Here is a 23,332-nt window from a genome sequence, read left to right on the forward strand (position 1 = left end):
CATACGTTTGCATAAAAACATACGATTTGACCTCAAACGTATTTTCCCAATCCTCTCACATGGCCACTTTCCCTGGTTTGCACAGGTTTGCATGTGCTAATACGCTTTGGCGTTTGGCTCTGTTGATTAGGGTGATTGCAATAGGTTACTTTTTTTTGTACAACAATGGCATCATGCATAGTTTGTGCAACAGAAGCAGAAAGGCCATAATCCCTTGCAAACAAGCATCTTTGGCCAGAAGCTGACGGGTGGCATTGTAAAGTGAGGGCCGTGGTTAAACAGAGACTATGTGAGACTGAGAGAGCTCAGCTTAGATAAGGGCGATCATGCTGAAAATTACTCCCAGGTAAGACCTCTATCTATGGATACCCAGTTAGAACAAGCCTTATCTAGTGTGGTCCCGATCACGATCTTAAAGAGAAAACTCCATGAGTTCCCTCTGTAGAGCAATAAGACTGTGGAGGCGGTTGACAGTTGTTATATTTGTCGGCTTCGTTCATGGCCTACTAAACTTTCCAGCATCTTTGTCTAATCGACACATGAACAAGATGGGAAATCGTATACAATAAAAAACTAAAAAAATCTTTCTATTAAATCCAAACTGGATCTATAAATCCAATTTTGCTTTGATGGTAATAATAATAATGTCCTAATCTAATCACACGCCTCACAAAAAAAGAAATAATCTTTTTTTTTTTTTTAAAGAAAAATCTTATTTGGGCATGTTGATCTTTTATCGAATTGGTTACGAGCCCACGTGAGTTTTAAACCCAATTATGTAAAATACAGAATATGCAAAATAATCAAAGTAAGTTGTGAATTCCCAGCTCCGTTCCTGGTTTGGCTAGCTTTTCAATTCCTCTGTACCCAAAGGCACCAGGCTCAAAGATCTAATTGTGGTGCTCTTAAGAGCACAAACCTCAAGTTGTATTTCAGTGGCAAATGAGAGATAAGAATGCGTCTGTGGATCAGGAGTAGGGCCTTTCAAAATCCCATCACCCAAGTCCCTACGCAGAAGACTCGGGATTAAAAGAACCAGATTAAAAAGCTCAATTTAATTAGGATGAATGGATAGATCCTTCACATGAAAGAGTAATAACTACAGTCTCACTAACGAAAGATAGCTGAGGCCCTGCTGAGTTCTCTACACTACAGGTAAAATTGAAGATGAAATCAGAGTCAACGAGACAAAAAAAAAAAAAAAAGAGAAGAAGGGGTCGTAATGCTCGTATAATCATCTCTCTCCTCTTCGTGTTTGCCGTCTTTCTCACGATCTTCTAAATGCAGATCAATTACAAGCCAGAGAAGCCTGGGTGTCACATCTGATTCACAATGTCAATTTCATGCTTTCTGAAACTGTTTGGCAAGTGCTCCCTCTCTTTACATCTGGTAACCAATCAGAAGGGCAGCATGTCAGAGAAAGAGACAATTTAATGGTGTGACAGTTAACCAGAGAGTGCAATGTAGTGAGATTGTGCCAGGAAGCCTCTGTCTGTCATGGAATGATATTTATTTATTTACCGAACAGCACAGCACAAATAAAATGTCACATCTCATTTACACTCTTGCCCTTTGGAGATGCACAGAATCTCTTTAAATCAGAAGTGTGGAGTTGCTCTGTCTGATTAAAGCTCACTGAAAAGGGCCTTGATGACACACGGCGCAGTTTAGCATGAGGACAATTGAAAATAAGAGCATTAACACACTCGCACTCACACAAAAAAAAATGAGTTCAAGTAAGCAATCCATGCCGCTCTGGGGTGACTTTTTTGTGAAGGCACATTTCTCATGAAGCCATTTTAGAGGATTAAAATTGATAAATTAGTGTTGTCACAATATCAAGGGCTCCTTCCACTTGGAATCAGCACTCGTATGGACATTTAAGCTGACGGGAAGGTCTTAACCGGATCTAAGCGCTCATTTCGTTAGGCCACGGAGTCGGCTCGCCGCTCGCGTCCGAGTCCCACTTCCTCAGACAAAGAGGAGGTGCTCCACCCTTCCCGAAGAGGTCCGGTGAAAGCTCGTCTGAAGAAAGACGAGATGTTTCCACCGTCCGTCCCGGGGGGAGGTTAGCTTTTAGAAAAAAACACGCTGCAGTGCCAGGGCTATTTCGCATGCTGAAAAGAAGCAGTCCACTAATCTATGAATGGGAAAGCCAGGGCACCCCTGTGACAAATGTTATCTCGGCGTGGCATAGAGGTTTGAAACCTATTCAGCCCCCCACTCTCCAGCCATTGCTAAGATTATGTCACCCTAATCCCTAATGCAGGCGTTTTTTGGCCTAGATGTGCAGGTGATTCCAAGCGGTGCAGAGGTAATTGTTCTGTGTTCTTCTTATGCCAACAGAGGTGTTGTCATATCGCTCTCATATATTTTTATACAGAGAGCTCCTGAATTAAATAGCCTCACAGGAAGAGATGATACACGGATGCCACAAAGAAACAGCAAAGGCGACACATGCAGAATGTGCACGTCAGGAACGTCGGTTGCCCGCACAAGTGGTGGGAGACAAAACGTTTCCTCCAGATTTTCCTCTCTTGGCGCTCGCTACAGTGTTTCTGAACAAATAAAAGCAGTAACTGAATGAGAGCATTGTGGGAGAAGAGAGGTCAGAGCACTCATTATTTCTCCCAGCCCAGTGGAAGCTGAACTTTCTGTGAGTGGGCTGTTTAATTGATTCTTATGGAACTGTGGTATTGATTACTTAAGAGCCTCTGGTCTTAATGCCTAGCTCGCCATCTCACTCACACCTTCATAAGACAGAATCCTCGCGCTGCAGGCTTTTATTGTGCCAGCAGAACTGTAGCTGGCGTAATAAAACAGGATGAGCAGCATCTCTGGTGACCCATTGGTTGTGGGTGATTGTGCCACCTTGATTTTGTTTAATTGAGTTTGCATTGGCTTTAATTTAAATGTTGATGTAGCCTCAGATGAGGTCATTTACAGGGCTGCGATTCAATGCGGCATAATTGAAGTTCTTTCTTTTCTGCGATGGTTTGGGGAATTCATCGGCGGATGCTCAAGGACACGCAGGCAAGATGTCCAGAAATTAGACGGGATTAATTGAAAATCTTAATTACTTTCTGAGGGCATAAACATCTCAATATCAATTAAAACGTATTTCCACCGCACTTGGAGGATATGAGGAGCAGCAGTAATTAGATATCGAGACTGTCAAGACAACTCGATGGGTTTGTGCGTAAGCCCTCTGATTGAGCGGCGTGAATTAATGATGAATAAATTATGAATGCGCCAAACCTGGTTTCTACCTGTTATGCGTGGGGGCGCTGAGAGTGGCCTTTTCGAAGTTGAGCAAAGTTGAAACTCAGGGAAAAATATGGCAAAGCACATTCTAGTTATTATTGAAGTGTCTTAAATTATAGAGTGCATATTAAGCAGAGTTATATGACTTGGGCCAACAGGGAAATAATATCCTCCAGCTTCTGCGGAGCTGTGCGCTTGAGTGGGCAGATAAAAGCTGGTGTAAAAATTGGTAGTGGATGAAGAAATGTTTTGGAGGTGTAAAGTGATTGTTATTCAGAGGACACTGCTCTGTCACCGCCGGCAGTGCAGCCTTGAGCCCTGCCCGTCATCCCTGCGAATTTCACACACATCTGTTTCGCCCATATATTTTTTTCCCATTTAGTTTGTTTTTCCATTTTAATTTCCTGCCTATCTGCTGGGACTCAAACCAAGGCCTTGTGTTTTAGAGTCTATCTTTACCTTACATCTCGCTCGCTGACGCCGGCTTGTTCCCTCGGTGGAGGAAAAAGGGTCTCGGCAGTCATGAACCATTTAGCCAGAGGAAACCGAAGGGCTGCTGCTTTAAACTGGGATTTTTGGACCAATCTGTGCAGAGTATTCGAATTGCAGAGTAACAAATGGACAGTGGAAGGGGTTTGTAATGGTGATTAGAGTCTGAAATTGGTTCAGATTTACAGTGTCAGTCAGAGATGGAGGGGAAGGAATAAGTAGTCTAAGCGGTCTAATGGATCCATCAGCTCGCTTCGGCTGCTCAGTGGGCCGAGTGAGGTCACCAGCCATCCGCGGGCGGCACAAAAGCACTTCAATTTTGTTAGGAAATGTATCAATTTAACTGACTCGAGCGGCACACTGGAAACCTAATGAATCTGGACTCAATTTTCCACCACACTGCCTCTGAGAACTGGAGGAAACAATGCTGCTGGTGAAGGGTTGAGGAAAGCCTGCCGTGATTGGCTGGCGGCGACCGCGCTGCCGCCGTGCCGGCCAGTCGGGAAGATGGAGACCGGCCTTCGTTTATCTAGCGATAGCCGCGACCCGGACCGCTGTCACTCATCTAACAATGATGTCATTAAAGGTAAATTGGCCTCTATTTCAGCGGGATGATAATGCTAATTGAGTGGCAAAACATAATACCGAGAGCTGTTGTGTGCCGTTAAGGGGAGGAGGGGGACAGATTAAATGGCCATACAATGGTGGGTGTCAGGCACGGCAGATGTTGCTTTGTGCTGAGGACTGCATTGACATATCTCTTGCTTGTCAGGCCTGGGCTTTAGGAGAGTCTTACAGGACTGGGGACCAGATGGTCTCACACAGAGTCTAACTAAAGCAGTTAAACAGAGGCTGGTTATTAAAAAAAGACAACTCCGCCACAAGAAATGTGTTGCTTGGTAAATAAGAGAGCCGGACTGCCTTATCGATCTGACTGCCATGCGCCGGGCTGACTGCGGGGATAATGAAAGGCCTCTGGATGGCGGGCGTCATGTTTGTTTAGGGGCAGGCCTCAGATCAGCCAACGTTTCCCCCTCGGCGGAGCACAAGAAAGAGAGAGGCGGCGAGAAGGAAACTCTTAATGCTCGCAGTGTGGCGCTTTTCATTTGCCTGATGTTATTGGATTGATTTATTTGGATTCTCCGTGCATGTTATAAAGGGAGCGATTACCTCACAACAATCATTATAGTAATTATTTCTTTCCTGTTTCCATCTTAATTGATATCGTCGACATGATTACCAATTATACTTTTTATTACCACAGTATTTAGATGTTTTGCTTTTATACTCTTTGTTAATTTGTCAGTAGACATCACACTGCGTTGTGATTTCTGCAAACATAATGCTTCATAATTACTGTACAGCTGAACCTGCAATCTGGGTACAAAGCGCCGCCGGTGTTAAGACACATCTGCTGTTAGTTTATATACTTATTCATTTGCTATAAGGATTCCACACCTGGATTTCTCAGAATGTATCACTTAGCTGCTGTGTTTATCGCACTTTAAATCCAGCAGACACATTTTAATGTTCGCCGGCTCTGTGGATTAGAATTGAAAAGTGGCCCTTCCACTTGACCTCCCTGTTATTACGAACACTGATCTCATTTGGCAAGGTAGACACCAGCACCCTCCGATGTGTTTCACATGCCTTCAAATCAAATTCTGCTAAATGCCAGGTGATGAGGAGAGCAAAACACTATTTATGAAATAAAGCTGTCAAATCGTGGATCTGCATCAGATTTACTTTTTATATTTGAAGAAATTTTAGAACCTTATTCTGGTGAGGTCAGATCGCTTTTCTGGTGAAAAGTGGAAAACTTTTTTTAATTCTGCAATTATTTATAAAGTTATATTTATTTTATTTTTTTTATGTTTAAAACCTTATTCATCTAATTAGTGTTGATTGTCAGTGGATTGTTTAAATATGTGAACTTTTGACATATTTTATTACTTTACAAACTGAACTCTGCAGTACAGCTGGATACAATGGAACAGGGAAACTTGAGCCGTAGCTCATCTCAGCAGGGTCTTCATTTGTAAAATAATACAGATGAATAGGGTTCGGTTTAGAGGCTGCTATCTTATACAAATCCTAGCTGTACCTAAAACAGATTATTTTTGGTTATAAGAGTGTTAGAGGGGCACAACTGTTAGTATGGCAGTTGAATGGCATGGAATTAAAAGTTGCCAGTTTCCTAAAATGTTGTAGAATTGCATTATTGACAGTAAGTGAGTGAAAGTATCTGATAATACATGATGTAAATGAACAATTTGGCTGGTCATATGATTTCAACATGTCAGCCACCATAAAGCGGCCTTGCGCATGTTAACTAAAGCAGCTTTTATGACATAACTAATTTTTTATTTCATATGTGTATATGATTTTATTTTATTCAGAAACAATAAAAACACGTGCCAATAATCAAAATGCACAAATGCACACAAAACCTTTTGAATCTAATAATCTTGCTTTTCTTTTAGCCCGTAGTGAATAGTGAAACACTGAGAAGGTTTTATATACCGTATACAGTACATGGAAGGTTTTTAGCTTATGCATTATTTTAAATAAAATAGGAATCTTTCAAATAAAGTTTCAAAAACCTGAAACTGCTGTTATTGTTATGTTTCATTAAAAACAATAATAATAATAAAACGTTATAATTCCCATCTTTATTCACATTTCAAATATTCTAATCAAAATTGGCAAATAAATAAATAAATAAAATGTAAAAATGTAGTCAAGATTTTAAACAATATTGTATTTGTATAGAGAGAGAGATCTTACAATATGTCAGTATAAAACAAATCATTCATCAATCATCAAAAAAACATCTGAATTGTCAGTCAAACATCAGACTACTTACTTGGGCCCAACACAACAGTGAGCCGTGTGTTTTTCTTTCAGTTTAAGGTTAAAAAGCAGCTCAAGCATTGCCTAAATTGTTCTCATCCCACTTCACTTACCACCTGGATCACACTCCTGAATTACTCAATCAGAGTTAGTTTAGGAGCAGGACAAAGCGCTAAGAGAGGCTGATGATGTGACCAGAGCTCAGATTGATGTGTGATTCCCTGACATTTCAACCATGCTTGCTCTGCTCTCCTTCAATCAGCCTGTGCTCTTCGCTTTGTCATTTCAGCTGGAACAAACACAAATAAGCAGGCAGATTTGCGCCCGAGCCCTCAGGACAGGAAAAGTTTTGAAATGCTATTTGACAGGTTCACGTTGACTGTTTTATTTTGTCTCTCCTCTCTGTCCCCTAGGTGTTTGACTGTGAGACATTTAATCGTGGGACTAGCGCTTTCATATCAGTAACAAAAATCAAATAATGCAAGATGATTTACTCCCCCTAGCAACCGAGGAGCACACTCATAGCAACCAGCCGAGCCTCGGGCCTCAGTGTAATCAGCTTGAAAATATTTCAATTATTGTGTTGATTTTAGTGGATTTGAGAGGCGGTCGGTGAGCGCCTCAGTACATTCAGCTCATGACCTGCAGAGGAAGACATTGATTTAAACAGGTGTCAGAGAGGGAAAGTAGAGGCAATTTAAATGGGAATGGGATAGCAAAGTCATTGAGCACTGTTCAGTGCATGTGTGACATCCGCCTGCTGCTCCCGAATCAATGCAGCTCAACTGAACGAAAGAAAAAAAAAATCTCACCTTGAGGAATCATCCGTCTGCCGTGGCCCAGTGGAGCAGGAGGATGGATGTTTCGCCTGCCTAAAGCCTGATCGGGGTCTTTAGCCGTGCATGTGGGTCCACAGGTGACTCTGTGGATTGAAAAGCTAAGGAAGTGCCTTAAAGCAGGGTGCACGCTAAATAATACACATGCCGTTTATGTTGGGTTGAGCCCTGAAAAATCAACTATGGTGGCTGAAATAGGAACAATGGCCACGTCTATGTCAAAGGTTATGCAGTGTCTGCGTCTGAAACTTTATGACTACAATTGGAGTCAATTTGTTTCCCCAAAGAAAAGAGACAACAACTGCTTCACAAAGATAAATGGACACTGCGTAATTCCAAACATAAGATGCAGCACTAATGCTTAATTGTACTTTTCCCACAATTTTACGGACCCAAGTGAAGTGGAAGCTGTATGGTGTATTGTAATCTTTTTGCTTAAAATGTCATTTCTCTTTAAAGGATTCATTAGGACTAAATTTAGCAGTGTTGCCAACCATTATCTTAACCGCTGGAAATATTAACATTGGCCTTTTATTGAATTTGCAGGGTTATATTTAGCATGCAAATTGATTCCTTTCACTTTTCCACAAATACAGATCATTTCAGCACGGCTAATTTTGAAGCTATGAGGGGATACGCAAGTGTAATTAACAGCGCAGACTTCTCCGTCTGCAACTATGTGTGTCCCAAACTCAATCTCGACCACAACACCTCCATACCAGTCCTCCTGTTTTATCTTTTGTGGTGATTGTATCATCATCCCGGGCTTATCTTCCATTACCAGTAATGTTTACTGGTATTTATAGCATTAGCATGCTGAATTTCACATTTGTATGTAGATTTCAGACATGAGTATGGCAGAGTTTGTTTCTATTCTTCTCTATTGCCTTTGCTCATGGAGACGTCCACACCGTGCAGCGCATGTGATCCTCACTAGAAGACAATGCATAAATTTTTTTTTAAAAAGTATGGCTACTCAATCAAAGAAATGTGCAACAAATGTATTCTAGGGATCAGATCATCTGCGCTCTATTCGAAGAGGGAAATTCCTCATGGACCTGGTGGCACAGCTATTAGATCAAAACAACCCAGATATGTTGACAGAAAATAATGTAAATGTGTCTTTGTGCTTTGTGATCGTGCAGACAGAGGATTTGTGTAATCATTTGCTGATATCCAATGCCCACGGTCAGTCTGTGAGCTGTGGGTATGTGTAGGTGTTGATTGTGTTATGTGTTATGAGTGGGTGAGTTCAGTTGACTGTCAAACACACACTTTCCCTAGAGGTAATGGATTTGAATATTTTATAAATGCAATTTTTTTTTTTGCCAAATGCAGCTTTTTATTGTCATAATATTTTTATATATTATTTGAGTCGACTGGAAATAAAAAATGTCTCTATTTACTGTATTACATGTTATTACTGGTGTTACTGTGAACGATTCATAAAGAGCTAAAAAGAATTTGTTTTCATATATATATATATTTATTTTTAATCAAAATATAATAAATTGCTCTTCCTCTTAAACAACTTTCCTTCTCCATTGACATCACTTAGCCGAAGCAGTTATTGTATGAGACAGCCGTGCATGCTAAAACAAAGAAATTCAGCTGGTTTGCAAACAAGGCCCAATATTACCTAATTTTATGATGTACCGATAAAATTATATATATATATATAGTTTAGTTATTTGTTTTTTTGAAAATTAAGATTTGTCTAAATATATATATAGTTTGAATGTGCATATGAAAATAAAAGTTGTCAAAAGTTTGCAAGACGTATCATTTACTTTTAGTCTACAAAGGACTGGGAAAATATGCTATAATACTCAATTTAATGCCAAAGGACTTTATATGAACAAGTTTATAAATAACTATGGTTTTTTTCACAAAATCTGTATTTTTCTATAGCTGTTTGGATGTAAAAAAAAATAATAATAATAATTGCTAATTATACTTGGTGAGAAATTGTAAAACAGGCACTATTTTTGGAATCAGCTCCCCAAAATTAGTAAGAAACAAGTATTGGATTTCATTCAACATACCTGATGCAAAGCTGTGTAATATTTAGGCAGTGTTTTTGCAAACTCATATTCAGTCTGGCTTACCTTGCACAATTTTTCTTCATATTTCACTTCAAAATACATTGCATTAACAAGTAAAATAGTTGTGTCAGCATTGATTTTAGCCACAAAGTAGATTGCATTGTTAAACCATAGCATGCCACCAAAACCGGTTTTCTGTGCCTGCTTATTTTGTGCAAGAGCAATCTAAATTTGCTCATATCTACATGGTATTAGACACACTTTATAGATCATCTCCAGGCATTAGGTGTAGTAAACATCTGTGTATCATCACTCACACCATTTGTGGCACTTGCCATCAGTAGCATAGTTATTTAAAACTTGTGAAAAATATTTGAGATAGTCTGTGTCAATGTCCTCATTTGAAGCCATGGGAGGATTTTTGAATATGAGCGGTGCTAATGCGTGTGATCACACATTAATCGTCTGACAGCATCTCACTCTCCACAGCCAGTCTATTAGGATTTTACACAGAGGTAGGGTCTAAGTGTCAGGTGTCATAATTTAATTGTGTTGTTTTCTATGTCTCCCCTTCACTTTTGGGATGGGTTTGCAGGCTAATCTATGTAGTGTTCTGTCACTATCCTCTATCATGTCTTTTCCTTTGTTTTAAACCGGTTACACCAGTAATTCACCTTTGTATTCAAGTCTTCAAATGATCCCAGCAGGACGACTGGATCATTATCTCAAAGCAATTGCATTGTAATGGGATAAATTAAATGTTAATCTTGTATTGTGTGAAAGGAGGAAAAAGTCATCGGTTTGTTTAGTTGTTTTTCTGTGCACAAGTCGGTATAATGTGATTTTAAGTACACCGGCAATGAATGGACACTGTTCTACAGGTCTGTTTAATAGCTATTTTTATAGTTCAAGCTGATAAAATCCCATCCATAAATGAACTGATCATAAAACAACTGTTTTCAATGTTCTCTGGCCCTTACATTTTGTCATTTATAAATAAAGGTGATTACTCTATTTAAGAAAATTCTCTTTGTTCTTGATCACTGGCAACAGATATTAACACATGCCGTGCACAAGAGCAGCTCCAATTTGGCAAATGCAGGGAATTAGTCTGGTGAATGACAGAATGAGACAAAAAAAAGCCTTCCTAATAGCCTAAATATTTGGAAATTCCTTCCATGTGTTTATCCGTGCACACTCCTCGCTCATGCTCATGTATTTTATTCCAAATAAATGAACTAGGTTTTGATAAGCTACTTTGGAAGCACAATTGTTTGGCGAAGTTAATTACTGACTCAGTATATCTACAATGAATCTGGCTTCGCACTATTGTCCAATGTCCAATTTCCATTCTTATATAATGATGTTGAAATACAAGTTACAGTAACGCCTGTAAATTTTATCCCAAATGAGAATTCAAAATTTTCCTGACATTTACTTTACATATAGTACATCTAATTGAATTTGGATTTGGAGGGAATCATGATTTGTTGGTGGAAAAATAAATGCCCTATTGCTATCACATCTTAAAAGATAATGGTGGTGCTTTAATTAATTCTTGCCTGCCTTAATCATTTATTTTGAATGGCTGAGCAGCTTATCAATCGCACCAAAATTAGTGTTATGTCCTAAAACTTCCATTCCTCAGGTTCTCCCCTGGTCGCCAATACAGTGTTGGATAAAAGCAATCTACAGCCAACCCGGAGCTACTGATAGATATGGTCACACTTTAGAGAGGTAAACAGTATTGATTCGCGTCCACTATCGTCTCTAATTTTCTTCCAGCCATTGAACAATACGATCCTTTATAACTAATCACACTCACTCAAGACGTTTGAGTGTGTTTTTCTATGACTGTGAGGTGATCTCTCGGACAGACAGACGGACCGTCTGTATTGAAGTGTTTCTGCACTGTCACATCTCCCCACTTCCACTGCTCTAATGTGATTGATTGGGCCAGCATCAGGGCTGTAGCACTAGACACATCTAAAAGAGACATTTCAGACCCAGTTAGAACCTTTTTCTTCTCACTGTTAAATAAAAAAGTGGTCCCTGAGTGAGATCAAGTTTTTGGGGCCTGTCCTTGAGCCTTTCTGAGCCCTAATGGGATAGTGAATGTCTATACAACCAGGGAGTGCAGAGGATTAAACATTCGGTAATGCGCATGTAAAGTCTGAGTTACTGGGCAAGCTGCGTTAACAGCTTTCGCAATTCTGGTTTAATGATGTAGCTGGGAAATGGTGACTGGCTTTGACATTTAAACCCCTTTTGATATAATAGCAAATGAGATTAATGTAGACATAAATTGACAAAGCAGTGTTAGAAGAAAGAAAATAAATAAATAAATAAATGTATGTTACCTGTGGCTCAGTGGTAGAGCATTGCGTTAGCAGTGCAAAAGTTTGTGGGTTCAATTCCCAAGGAACACACATACTGGTAAAAATAAATGTATAGCTTGAATGCACTAAGTCTGCTAAATGCATAAATGTAATATAAACTTGCACTTGTAGCCTACCTGCAGAATTGTTACTTTGCCTACTTATTGCGATATACATAAATGATATATATATGGTCTATAACTGTATAAAACAATAGCAAGTAGATGAGCACAGCAATATTAACAGACCTTAGTCAAGGTAGACGCCATATTGAATTTTTCACCAATGAAAACAGGCTTTGAGTATGCAACCGATGTAGCCTATTTTTTTTTTAGGATAAACAACTGGCTTGTTGTTAAACAACAGTATAATACATCGAACAGTGTAATTCTATCCCTTACTGCTTTGTTTTTATTCCTGTAAAAAAAAAAAATATATATATATATATATATAATACATTACCGGCATAATACATTTACCGACTTCGTAAATGGTTACTAATAAAACTGGGCATCATATACTAAAGGACTGAGGGTCACACACTACCAGACACTCATATCATTCTGTACACAACAAGCTTACACAGAAATTTGCGTTTTCTTGATTCGACTGGATTGAATCATAGTTCGAAGAAAAAATCAAATAAAATAGTAGGCTAATAATAATAAAACAGGCTAGATAAAAATAAATAAATAAATACATAAACTCCTACTGCCCAAAATCTAAGACTCTTGACTTTTGACAATTAGCGTCGATTTCTCCAGACTGCAAATCGGTTAAAAATAAGAGTAAAATTTGTGAAGTTTACGTAAGAAACAAGATGGCGCCATTTTCCCCTCTGGATGCACTTCGCAATGGCAAAGTGCCATTCTAGAATAAATGATCTTCTATTATTTTAGTCAGTTGTTGAGTCTCTGAAATTGCAAAGCATAAAAGTTATCAAACTTCTGTAAGTTTGCAATAAACATTGTATTTGCGATTCCGTTGGGTGCAGCTAGTGGCGCAGAAACCACATTCTTCATTTTTCATTGTAGCCTATTGAGCAAAGCTTACAACAGCACTTTATGTGTAAACTGGGCACATGGCACTATGGAATTTGTTGTGCCTTTTGTTTGCATCATGAAGAAACAGCTCCTCTTAGAGCCTCTCTAGAGTAGTTTAATAATGGATTGAGAAATAGCTTTGACACACTGTCTCAAAGTTCACCTGAAAGGAATCATTTTATTTTTTTTTTTCAAGGGGATTCTCTCCCTGTGAGATGTCTCTTTATGATGCTGTGTATTCCACCAAAGGTTGAGCGGGTCTTTTATGAATTAGACTAACTGTGTCCTCTCAGTATGAAATGGGGAAGGTTAATGCAGTTTAAGGTATAAAATAATTACCAATTATCCCAGGGTTAACTACACCCTTTGGCAATTCCTTTCATGCCCCGCTATGTTGGGCTTGACCCAAATCAATGACAAAAGTTACCTTATAAATCCCCATAACAAAGTTTGACCTTCCACAGCTAAGTTAGTCTGATGGTTGTTTAGAAAAGGGGAATAAAAAAGCTATTAGTGATCCAGTGAGAAAATAATACTATAATGAAAAGCATAGTTAATGCTGAATTCAAAATGTCTGTACTCTGCATGTACTAAAAGCCTCCAGGAACAGACGTCTTTATTCTGAAATTCAGCACCGGTTGCAAATTTTTACAACGGCCCTTCAAACTGTCACTTCGCCGTTATGTGAAGTCATTTTATGTTAACAAGTTCTTTACTGAGAACATCAACGCATTTACACCTTCTAGTGAGCTGTGATGGGTTACATTAGCTTCACAGAATCCATTTTTGATCCTGCTCCCTACCCTCTATATTTTTAAAGCAACAGCTGGATAAAAGAGCCACTAGTTTTGGTAGTTTGGTAAATGGTCAGAGGGGAGCTTATTTATCTCTCACATAACTAGAGTTATTTGTGACCCGTAAAGGGTCGACACTTACAAATAGATTTGGACAGTGCTGCCTTAACATCTGGAAACACTATTTAACTCATCCCATCTCAGGAAGTTTTCACACTTCACGCTTCATTAACCTCTATGGTCTGGAGTCCCTGGGAAGACAGGGGAGTGAAACGCCTGTTTGCACAGCGCCTTCTACATCACCAGCCAGAGCTTTAGCCATCACTGTGGCACATCAGCGCAGGTGAGGAACATACAGGTGCCAACCTTCCCACCCATCTCCATTTTCACTTCTAATTGATTATGAATAAGCTTTCAAGTGAGAATGAACTGCCAGTGTCAGCTGACAGTGAAGCGCATACTCTTGCCAAGATCTGCACCTATTTTTATTTTTTTAACCATGCACTATGAGTTATAGTTGTACATCATAATAAAACATAAACATAAAAAAAATAACTGACACAGATATTTCACCTTGTGTCTGTTCATTTTTGTTTTTATAATGATTCATGCTTGACTAAAATATTTTCACAATGTAATTTATTCAAACAAATACAATTCTAGTAACCTATTCCTAAAGTGCAGTTTTTAATACTAACATTTAAAACGCTGGAGCCTATGGTCATTAAGATCCAGAAAGATATGCTGGTTCCACATACTCCTAAAATCTCTAGTAGATCGTTGTCATGGACCAACAAATTGTCCTTTGGCCAGAATTCAGTGGTTTATCAGATGAAATATAGGTAATGAAACACATCTCACAAGGTGATAATTAGAAAAGAAGAGCAAAGCAGCAGTCACAGGCTGTTAGATTTTTAATAACTCCAATGACCAGGGGAGTTAGTGTTAACATGTGGGTCATGTTTATCATATTGACTTACACTGGGTCAAGAATACGTATAAAAAATAAAAAATAAAAATGCTAATAAAATTGATACTGTTGTGACAAAGAGATCCATAATTTAGTGGTTTTATTTTTAATGAAACATGTTGTATTTGGTTGATTAGTTTTACCAACAGTACACCTCTTAAAAAGTGGTGTATTTTTATATAAACAAGAAGTAAATGTTCAAGTTAAGCCAGCATGTTACAAATAAAATTATGGAATCTAATTAAATGATAGAAATTTAATGTTAAAACATACTATATGTTGAAATAAACCAACACTTTTAATATTTTGTTAATTGCATTGCTGAACTAAATACTAAAATTGCCCATTCTAAACACAAAGTGCATTATGAGTTGCTCTTAATGCTGTTTCACTCTTTTAATTGCCCTCAAAGGGAATTATTTAATTAACTCGCTGAAACTTCCCAATTAATGGTTTCTTTGTAAATTAGATGTCTGTGTGAAAACTTGTGTGTATTTCTGTTTCAAGCTCGAGACAAAAATCGATAATCCCTCATATTATAAGAGGTGATGGAATCAAAGTTTAGTCTTATTTCAATAAGAAGCAATATTGAAGTGATTGCAGGGACAGAAAGCCTACTATTGGTAGCCAAAGAAAAGCAGTGCCACTTAGATCTTTCTCACAATCACTTAAAATGGTACTTGACATTTGGCTCCTATCCTGCAGCTACTCTGCCATGCATTTTAGGATTACTTTACAGCGTATGCCTATTAATTCACCGGCGGACTTCAACGCTCTTATCTCTGCCACGCAAACGCGGGATGGGGGATACAGCTGACATGCGCATTGTTTATTCACGATCCCTAAATTGATTAACTCAAGTAAGGTAGAGGCTTGATATTAGTCGTCTTAAAGAAATATATATTTTATCACTTTGTGTTTTGGGTTTTATTTGCGTGAATGTAATTTAATAAGTGGAGAGAGTTATTCATGCAATTTACCATTCTTTTTCAGATTTGTTCGGCTTCCTATAGATTTTTTGTCTTTTTTGCAATCAGAAATATTGCCCTTTGGTCCCTAATCGATTTAAAATAACACCTTACGATTGACTTCCTCTAATTCACTCTCTATTGGAGATGTCGATATAAAAAAAAACATAACTGGTTTTATAATCCGAAAATGCAATTCGGACGACTTTCTGGTCTGTTCAATAAAATAAATTATTTTTCGTCATGAGACACGAACTGCCAGGTAACTGTGAATATAAAATTGCATTGCCAATAGGGGTGGGGGACTATGATTCTGTGGCTATGATTATGGAAATTAAAAGCAAAAATAGTTATAGTTAGCTTTAACTAGTGAAAGCCACATTTAAATCCATGAAGATTTATATGTTAAGCCAGAATGGCTCACTGATTTCTCAGCCATGTTTAAGCAGTAGTCTAATAGAGAACTGGAAAAGAATCACTATTCGGTTGGCCCGTTGGCCTTGCACCTGTCCTGAATTTAGCGAAATATACAAAGATAAAAGAAAATAATCTACAAAGCACTCCAGGAGGGGTTAAGACTGGGTGTTGCAAATGAGGCTCTTGAAATCACCTTCATAATTAATTGCGCGAATTTGATTCTATTAAATAAAAATAACACGTATTGAGGAACTCAATTAGCATTAATTAAGCTTGATATCCTAATTTGGAAAATGTGTTGAGGAAAACAAGCGTTTTCCGAGTCGTTTTCCCCCTGATGTTGTTGAATACCAGCTTTCTGCCTTTGGGCTGCTTTTCTCTCCTCGGAGAGTTGAAAATGAGAAATGGAGATGGAATATCAGGAGGTGCTAAATTAGCTGCCTGATCTGCACTTATTGCTGCACACACACCCCCATTACTTTGCTGTTCTCTCTCTCTCTTAACATTCCAGGCATGGCGCGGCGTCGAGATAGCAGATTTATCAAATGGGAAAATGAATGCATGATGATCAGTTAAATTGAAAATCAGCGCCTGCATGACAGCCCGACCTGACACCTCCGTAATTAGAAAGAAAAATGATGGCGTCCGATGCATAATAGAGCAAAAACAATTTACACTCTCCCATAATGATCCAGCGTTCAAATTGAAAATTTCTCCGGGTAGAAATTGAATTCATAAAGTATGATTCATGGAGGACACATCTCCTGGAGGCTGCCTGGGCCATATCGATTGATAGTTTGTCTTGAATCATACAGCGTGCTGCTTTCAGGCAAAAGCTTAACTACTTAAGCAAATCGCTAATTTCACCTTAAGGCCACCAGTGTGAAGCCAGCGATACTCCTATTCAGATTGCAAATGAATTAAACATGAACGCGCCCTGGTATGGAGAAAAATAAACAGCGGCAAATTGAAGGACAACTCGAGACAACTAACATTCACCAAACATTTGCTTTTTTTATATAGCCTACAAAAGGCAATTGACTGACTGAAATAAAGATATATTAATCGGTTGACTTGGAGATAGCGGAATGATGGCTTCAAAAAGACCTAATCTTTCAACATAGAAGAATACATATTAGGGATAAATAATTATTGTTTTTATACCAACTCTGGGGCGTCTTTACGCTATGTCTCTGCATTGTGTGCAAAATATGTTCTTATTGATTGTCCTGACATCTTTTGTGCAGTGTATTTGACCTGGACGCCATATGCTAAGTCTTAAGTCTGTCTCTGGTGAAAATTATGTAAATATTATGAAAGAGAAACTGCTCGGAAATTCACTTGCGCCGGCCCCACTGATTATTTTCAATTTATTTGCAAATCAAGACCCGGTGGAAGTGAGACGACCAGAGGATGTCTAAGAAGACAATAAACGCGCCTGTATGAGCAAATTAAACACCTTGGAAAATGAAAATGCTAATTCATTATTGGTATTTACCGCTCCTATATTTATCAGGAAAACGATTCTATGATTTTATTGCCTTCTTTTCTTACCTCGCCTTTAGATCTGGTCAACAGTGCTAATATTGTCAAGGCGCAGATGTCTGGGAGCCCCCACAGGGTCCCATGGGACCGCCAACCCTATTAGAACAAATGTGTTCTGCTATTGTAAATAGGCACGTTTGCTTCGCCCGTCCTATTACAGCCGACGCATGATCAATAGGCTGATAACACAGGAACATCAATATAAGCGACAGAACAATGAGGGATATCATCGAACATCTATCTTAATATAGCCAGCTACAAGGGCCCTGACAAAGTGAAAAGCTCATGAAAATTCCGCCCCACGAATTCCCATCTCCTATCCAATATGCACAAACACACTCCCAGCTGCCGGGGCTATTATTTTCGTATTTCAATTTGACACCCCAGCCTTTCATGCTAATTCTATTATTCTTGGAAGTTTATGTGATTTCATATCACTAGAAATCGGTAATGTATTATAACCCTTTGGGCTAAAATAAACTGAATCCCTGCAGTAGCCACCGGGAAAATAATTACTTTCATATCAAAACTCTGCAGGAGTCGAACGGGTCTTTTCGCCTCCGGCTCGTAACCTCATTTCAGTGTAGCTTATAGATGAATAAATTTGTTAAAGCAATACACAAAATACAACAGAGGGTTTTGGGAGAAGGAGCTAGGCTATATAGACCACAACATAAGCTCTATTTAGGGCCATGCACGCTTAAGTTTGTTGTATACAATCGATTTATTTATGAAAAAAAAAACTTACATATATAAATATCTTAATGCTTTGTACAACGTTTGAGGTTTTGTCTTGTTTTGATTTTTTTTTTTTACACTTTCTTATAGGTACAGGGAGCTGCTGCTATGTTCAATAAACATTTGATAGCCCACCACAAACATACACAAATTGTTCACACAGATATTTCCCCTAATCAGAATATAAATATGTCAATGAAAACGATACGTTTTTTCCCCCTCTTCGCTTAATCTGCGGTCGTGCGATATCGACACGCTCCTCAGTTTCTACTGCGATTTCATTTATTCCATATCGACGTCAACTGAGTCTTTGTCGGTGTCCTTGTTGCTTGTCGCTGATTCTGAATTTTGAGGTGGATAGTCAGGTAACGACTGCTCCTTTTTCTCCGACTGTGGAGACTTTGGATCGACGGGGTCTAACTCTATCTCTTGTGGGCATCTTTCGTTACAGCTGCCCGCCGAGTGACCATTAATGGAAGTCTGTGGTGAAGTGCTCTGTGGTGAACACGTTACGTTGCCTGACGGACTGACCTGGCCTTTGATCGCTCGCGCGTCGCTGTTCTTTACACTGTTGTTCTCCTTGGCGTTCCTGTGTCCTAGGATTCCAGCAAAGGTACTTTCAGCAGCTGGCCCTTGCTGTCCATTTTCAGCATCAGGGCCTGGTGCTGTGTTCTTCAAAGCAGTCTGTGGAACAATGAAACCGAGAGGTTGTGTAATAGGGTACAGTAAAAAATGTCCTTTCCCTATCAAAGGCCGTGGAGCCGGTACTGGGAAGTCCATTTGCGGCTTGCGCCTCGGCCTGGAGTCCGACAGAAGGCTTTCCACACTGAAGGGATTGAGTTTTTGAAGAGTGGAAGACCTACTGTTGGAGCACAGGTTTGACTGATGACCGTTGTCGGACGAGTCCAGCTCGGATCCGCTCGCGTCTTGGTCCGCGGTTCTTTGGTTCTGGAGTTTCTGTGGTGTTTGGTCACAGCTTGGTTCCGTTTGGTTTCGGCCCATGTCGCAATGGAGGCTTTGTTCATTGTCCGTTATTTGTGACAAGCCACTGTCACTGTCAGATCCAGGGGTGTGAAATAAGTCCCCGGGAAGGAGTTTGTTCTGGGACTTTAAAAGCCGTCTTTCTTGTTTCCTTCTCTTTTTCTCCAGCCTCTCTAGTTCTCTGCGCGCAATCTCACCAGGGTCCATTGGCTCGCCACTGCAGGTCGTCGGATGGGAGTTGTGTGCAGGTCGCCCCGGCCCCTTCTTTGTGTTTTCCTTTTTTCTCCATTTCGCTCTTCGGTTTTGAAACCATACCTAAACACGAAAAAAAAAATGATTTAAATAAATTAATTTTCATGTCATTAAAATAATGCCAAGTCTTCAGAAACATATAGGCTACAAAAAATATAGAATTATATTTACGTTAGCATATAGCTATTTATTCACGTATACAGATTATGGCATATGCCTACACATTATATGAGTAGGTCTATATTATAATATACAATACATTATATTGTATTTACAGTAGGCCTATGTTTATATTTCTGCTGTTGTTTTTAGAACTCTAAAATACAAATATTAAAAACACATTTTGCTTAATTATGAGTTGCCAGTATTTAGAATGCTGTAATTTTTCTAAATATGTATTATAAATGTGGTATTGTTATAATATAATTAAAATAAAACGCAATCATAGCTATCATCTTGAATGCTGTAGAAGTAGGCCGCATCCTAAAACAGATGAATTACATTACGCTACATACAATTTAATGCAGTGAGTTTTGATTTATAGCTCAAATGTTTGATTCTATTATTTTATTTATTTCAGATTAAAAAAAAATACCATGATGATAATGAACTCACACCTGACAGACATACTTTTCACATCGAAATGTGCTGTCTCGAACAGAGTAATGAACCGATTAAATGTCATTATTTAACAGGCTAATATTCAATAAGGATCGTGCACAATTATGTATGTGTATATTTTCCCTCGATTTCACAAAACATTTAACCCGACTGTAGCCTATTTAAAAGATAATCAAAAATATTAGTAAATATGTTAATTCTATTTATGCTTTTATTCTATTTTTCTGCAGAGTGATCTCTTAATATTTTTTTTCTACTAACAGTGGGGCCTACTGAATAGTAATTAGTAAAATAGTGACAAATACAGTACAAAGCTACAAAAAAGATGTCAAAAACATTTATTGTAAAAATACTTGTCTTTTTTAATAATTTAAATAAAAAATAACGCTTCTTAAACCTTAATGAAGATTATTTTAAAAGAAGGCATTTTCAAAATTAGCACATCCCATGTTTTATACAAATAACATTATGAAAGTCAACAACAGAACAAAGCACAAGGGGGGAAACAATAGGACACGGTTATTCATAAAACCATGTTGTGTTTACGCCAGAATAATTTTTGATTCAATCTGTTCATAACGTCACACCACAACACGTGAAAAATAAATGTAGTGTATTTACCTGCACTCTCGATTCTATCAAATCCAATCTCAGAGCAAGTGCTTCCCTCATGAACACATCGGGATAGTGACTTTCATTAAAAGCCTTCTCTAATTCTTCCAGCTGCCAGCCAGTGAAATTGGTACGAGTTCGTCTTCTTTTACAACCCGGGCTATCCTTGTCTGGATCCCCCGAATCTACGTGAAAAACAATAAATCAGCATCACTTGTAATTTGCACAATTCTGTCTACCAAAACATTGGGCCCAATGATGTTCTTCGTAGTGTTTATTTGTCTGCATGATCGTTTACTGTTAATGTGTAGCCCATGAAAGCATACAGAGAAAACGAAAGCCATCAGTTTTGTTTTCTTGCTGAAGTAACAATAACAAGAATATAATACGAAGGGATGGAAGCATGCAGCCAACGTGCGGTCCATTATTTTGTAGGATATTATACTCTCTTCCTTATAGAAGTCAACCTAATTTTATTCCAGTAAACTAGCTTGAACACATATGAGAGAATCCTTTTCTTTTGTTTCCCCGGGCTATTCCGCAAAGCTTTATGAAAAGAAAAAATAATAATATAGTCTATATATAGGCTATATATGTTTTATGCTACAACATGACAACATGAAAACATGCTTTTTCTTCTTCTTCAGTCCAAGAACCTTATGCCAGTTTAGGACAAGTGTGTGTCTGCTTACCTGTCAGTTTGTACTGTTGGTTATCTCCATTCATTCCGCAGCCAGACGACAAGAGAGGGTTAGAATTCACCACGGAAGCCGCGCAGGAGCCGTTTAGTAATCCGTCTATTGAGAAAGGAACCGCGGCCGTAGATTGAAGTTGATGACCGGCTAATTCGTACACATGATGGTGGCTTAGATGGTACGGGAAGCTCACCATCCCACCGAGCGAGCCTCCGAACTGGGCATGAGGTGGATCCAGTATCCTGCTGTCCATCATCTCCCAGGCAAAAGGAAACGACGTCTGGTGGTTGGTGATGTGAATTTAAACAACATGCAGCGAGAGTGGCCAGCGAGGAGGGGACATGATGTGGGGAGTAGGATGAGCTGTTCTTTATCAACACGGAGCTTCCAATAATTAGCTTCGGCTCTGGGAATTTGAGACCAATGAGAAGCGTTAATCGGCGCTGACGTCAGAGACGTGGTCTGAAAACGCTTTCCATATCGATTGCTAATTAAACCTGACATCCACCTCAATAAACAATATCAGAGCTGTCACAACAAGACAGGAGGGCTTTGATAAGAACTACATCACGACTACACAGGGGGCCTTAGAGGGAGAGCGATCAGATTTGATACCCAGTTAAACGCTAAATAGACACTGAAATCTCACCTCGGACTGCAGCCACACACAGAGCGGCGGATTCATCACCGTTTGACACAATGTCCCTATATTCATTTTAAATCTTTTACAGACACACACAAATACACAAACATTAAAAAAAGGAAACGGGGGGAAATAAACACACACCCGTACCGAAATGTTGCCATGTGAACAGGTAAGACTCCTAGCGCACTGTCGACCAGTTGACCAACCCACTAGAATATAATCTGTTTATTTATTTGACGATTCTTGGGCAACTTGTCAAGAGTCAAGCCGAAGATATTCGTCAAACAGAGCTGTCAGATTTAATTCTGAACTACAAGCAGAAGCGTCACGAGTCTAACAAAGTGCTTTAAAAATCAGGAGGGTGCGAATGATGTGAGCCTACTCGCTTTATACCGCTGGAGGAATAAATGAACTTTTAATTACATGAAAAGCTAATTAGAAGGCCCTCGACATTTAACAGAAAATTAGATATATTTCCCCAGCCATAGCACTCCGGTGTAATTAATGTCATTTAAACAGCTGATGTGCAAATTGTGCGCGGTTTATTTGTGGTCATTGTGTATGTATATTTGTGTATATTGTATAGGTTATGTATTTTGTATATCATGGTTGCTTTAACTTACAACATTTGCTACACCTCTGAAACAATATCCGTTTATTAATGTAAGCCGCTCTCCTATTAGCCTACTATATATATATATATATATATATATATATATATATATATATATATATATATATATATATATATATATATATCACACTATGACACTTTATTCTAACATTATCATTTATGCATTTTACATAATTATAGCTATGTGTTAAATTTTTGGAATGCAGAATGATAATCAATCCCACCACTTTAAGAGGACGTCCTGTCTCCCTCTCTCATTACACAGAATTAATTCGACTTTATTTGGCCAGCGTCTGGAGTTGTCATAATGTTAATCTGAGTTGAAATTTGGCTCCCCGCTCACTCCCTGACCCTTGGCACTCGGATTGGCGTGTTGTAATAACCCGAATCTTTCAACAGAGGCCCTGATAATTGTTACCTTATTAGCATGCAAATTGTTTAATTAATATTATTATGAGGAACTATATAATCCGTTCGTCTCTTGACCTCGAGCCCAAATAGCACCCCACTGCATTTCAATGTGTAAATTTTAATGAACCCTTTAAAAACGT

The 23,332-nt window shown here is 38.7% G+C and overlaps 1 protein-coding gene across 1 annotated transcript; it reads right to left on the reverse strand.

The window, feature by feature from the left end:
• Positions 1 to 18,388: 18,388 nt before the first annotated feature.
• On the reverse strand, positions 18,389 to 22,192 carry LOC132149696 (homeobox protein unc-4 homolog). Its single transcript, XM_059559100.1, has 3 exons — positions 21,499 to 22,192; positions 20,816 to 20,991; positions 18,389 to 19,636 (listed from the first exon to the last, which is right to left on the reverse strand). The coding sequence occupies exons 1-3, from the start codon at positions 21,755 to 21,757 to the stop codon at positions 18,623 to 18,625; spliced, it is 1,449 nt and encodes a 482-aa protein (XP_059415083.1). The 5' UTR covers positions 21,758 to 22,192; the 3' UTR covers positions 18,389 to 18,622.
• Positions 22,193 to 23,332: the final 1,140 nt, after the last annotated feature.

Source organism: Carassius carassius, chromosome 1 (assembly GCF_963082965.1).
Source record: "Carassius carassius chromosome 1, fCarCar2.1, whole genome shotgun sequence".
NCBI classification, from domain to species: domain Eukaryota; kingdom Metazoa; phylum Chordata; class Actinopteri; order Cypriniformes; family Cyprinidae; genus Carassius; species Carassius carassius.

Coding starts and splice junctions, on each gene's coding strand:
- LOC132149696 (XM_059559100.1), bottom strand. CDS start 21,757: ATGATGGACAGCAGGATACTGGATCCACCTCATGCCCAGTTCGGAGGC. Junction 20,992..21,498: donor CCAACAGTACAAACTGACAG/GTAAGCAGACAC, acceptor TTTTTCACGTAG/ATTCGGGGGATCCAGACAAG. Junction 19,637..20,815: donor TGATAGAATCGAGAGTGCAG/GTAAATACACTA, acceptor TTTCGTGTTTAG/GTATGGTTTCAAAACCGAAG.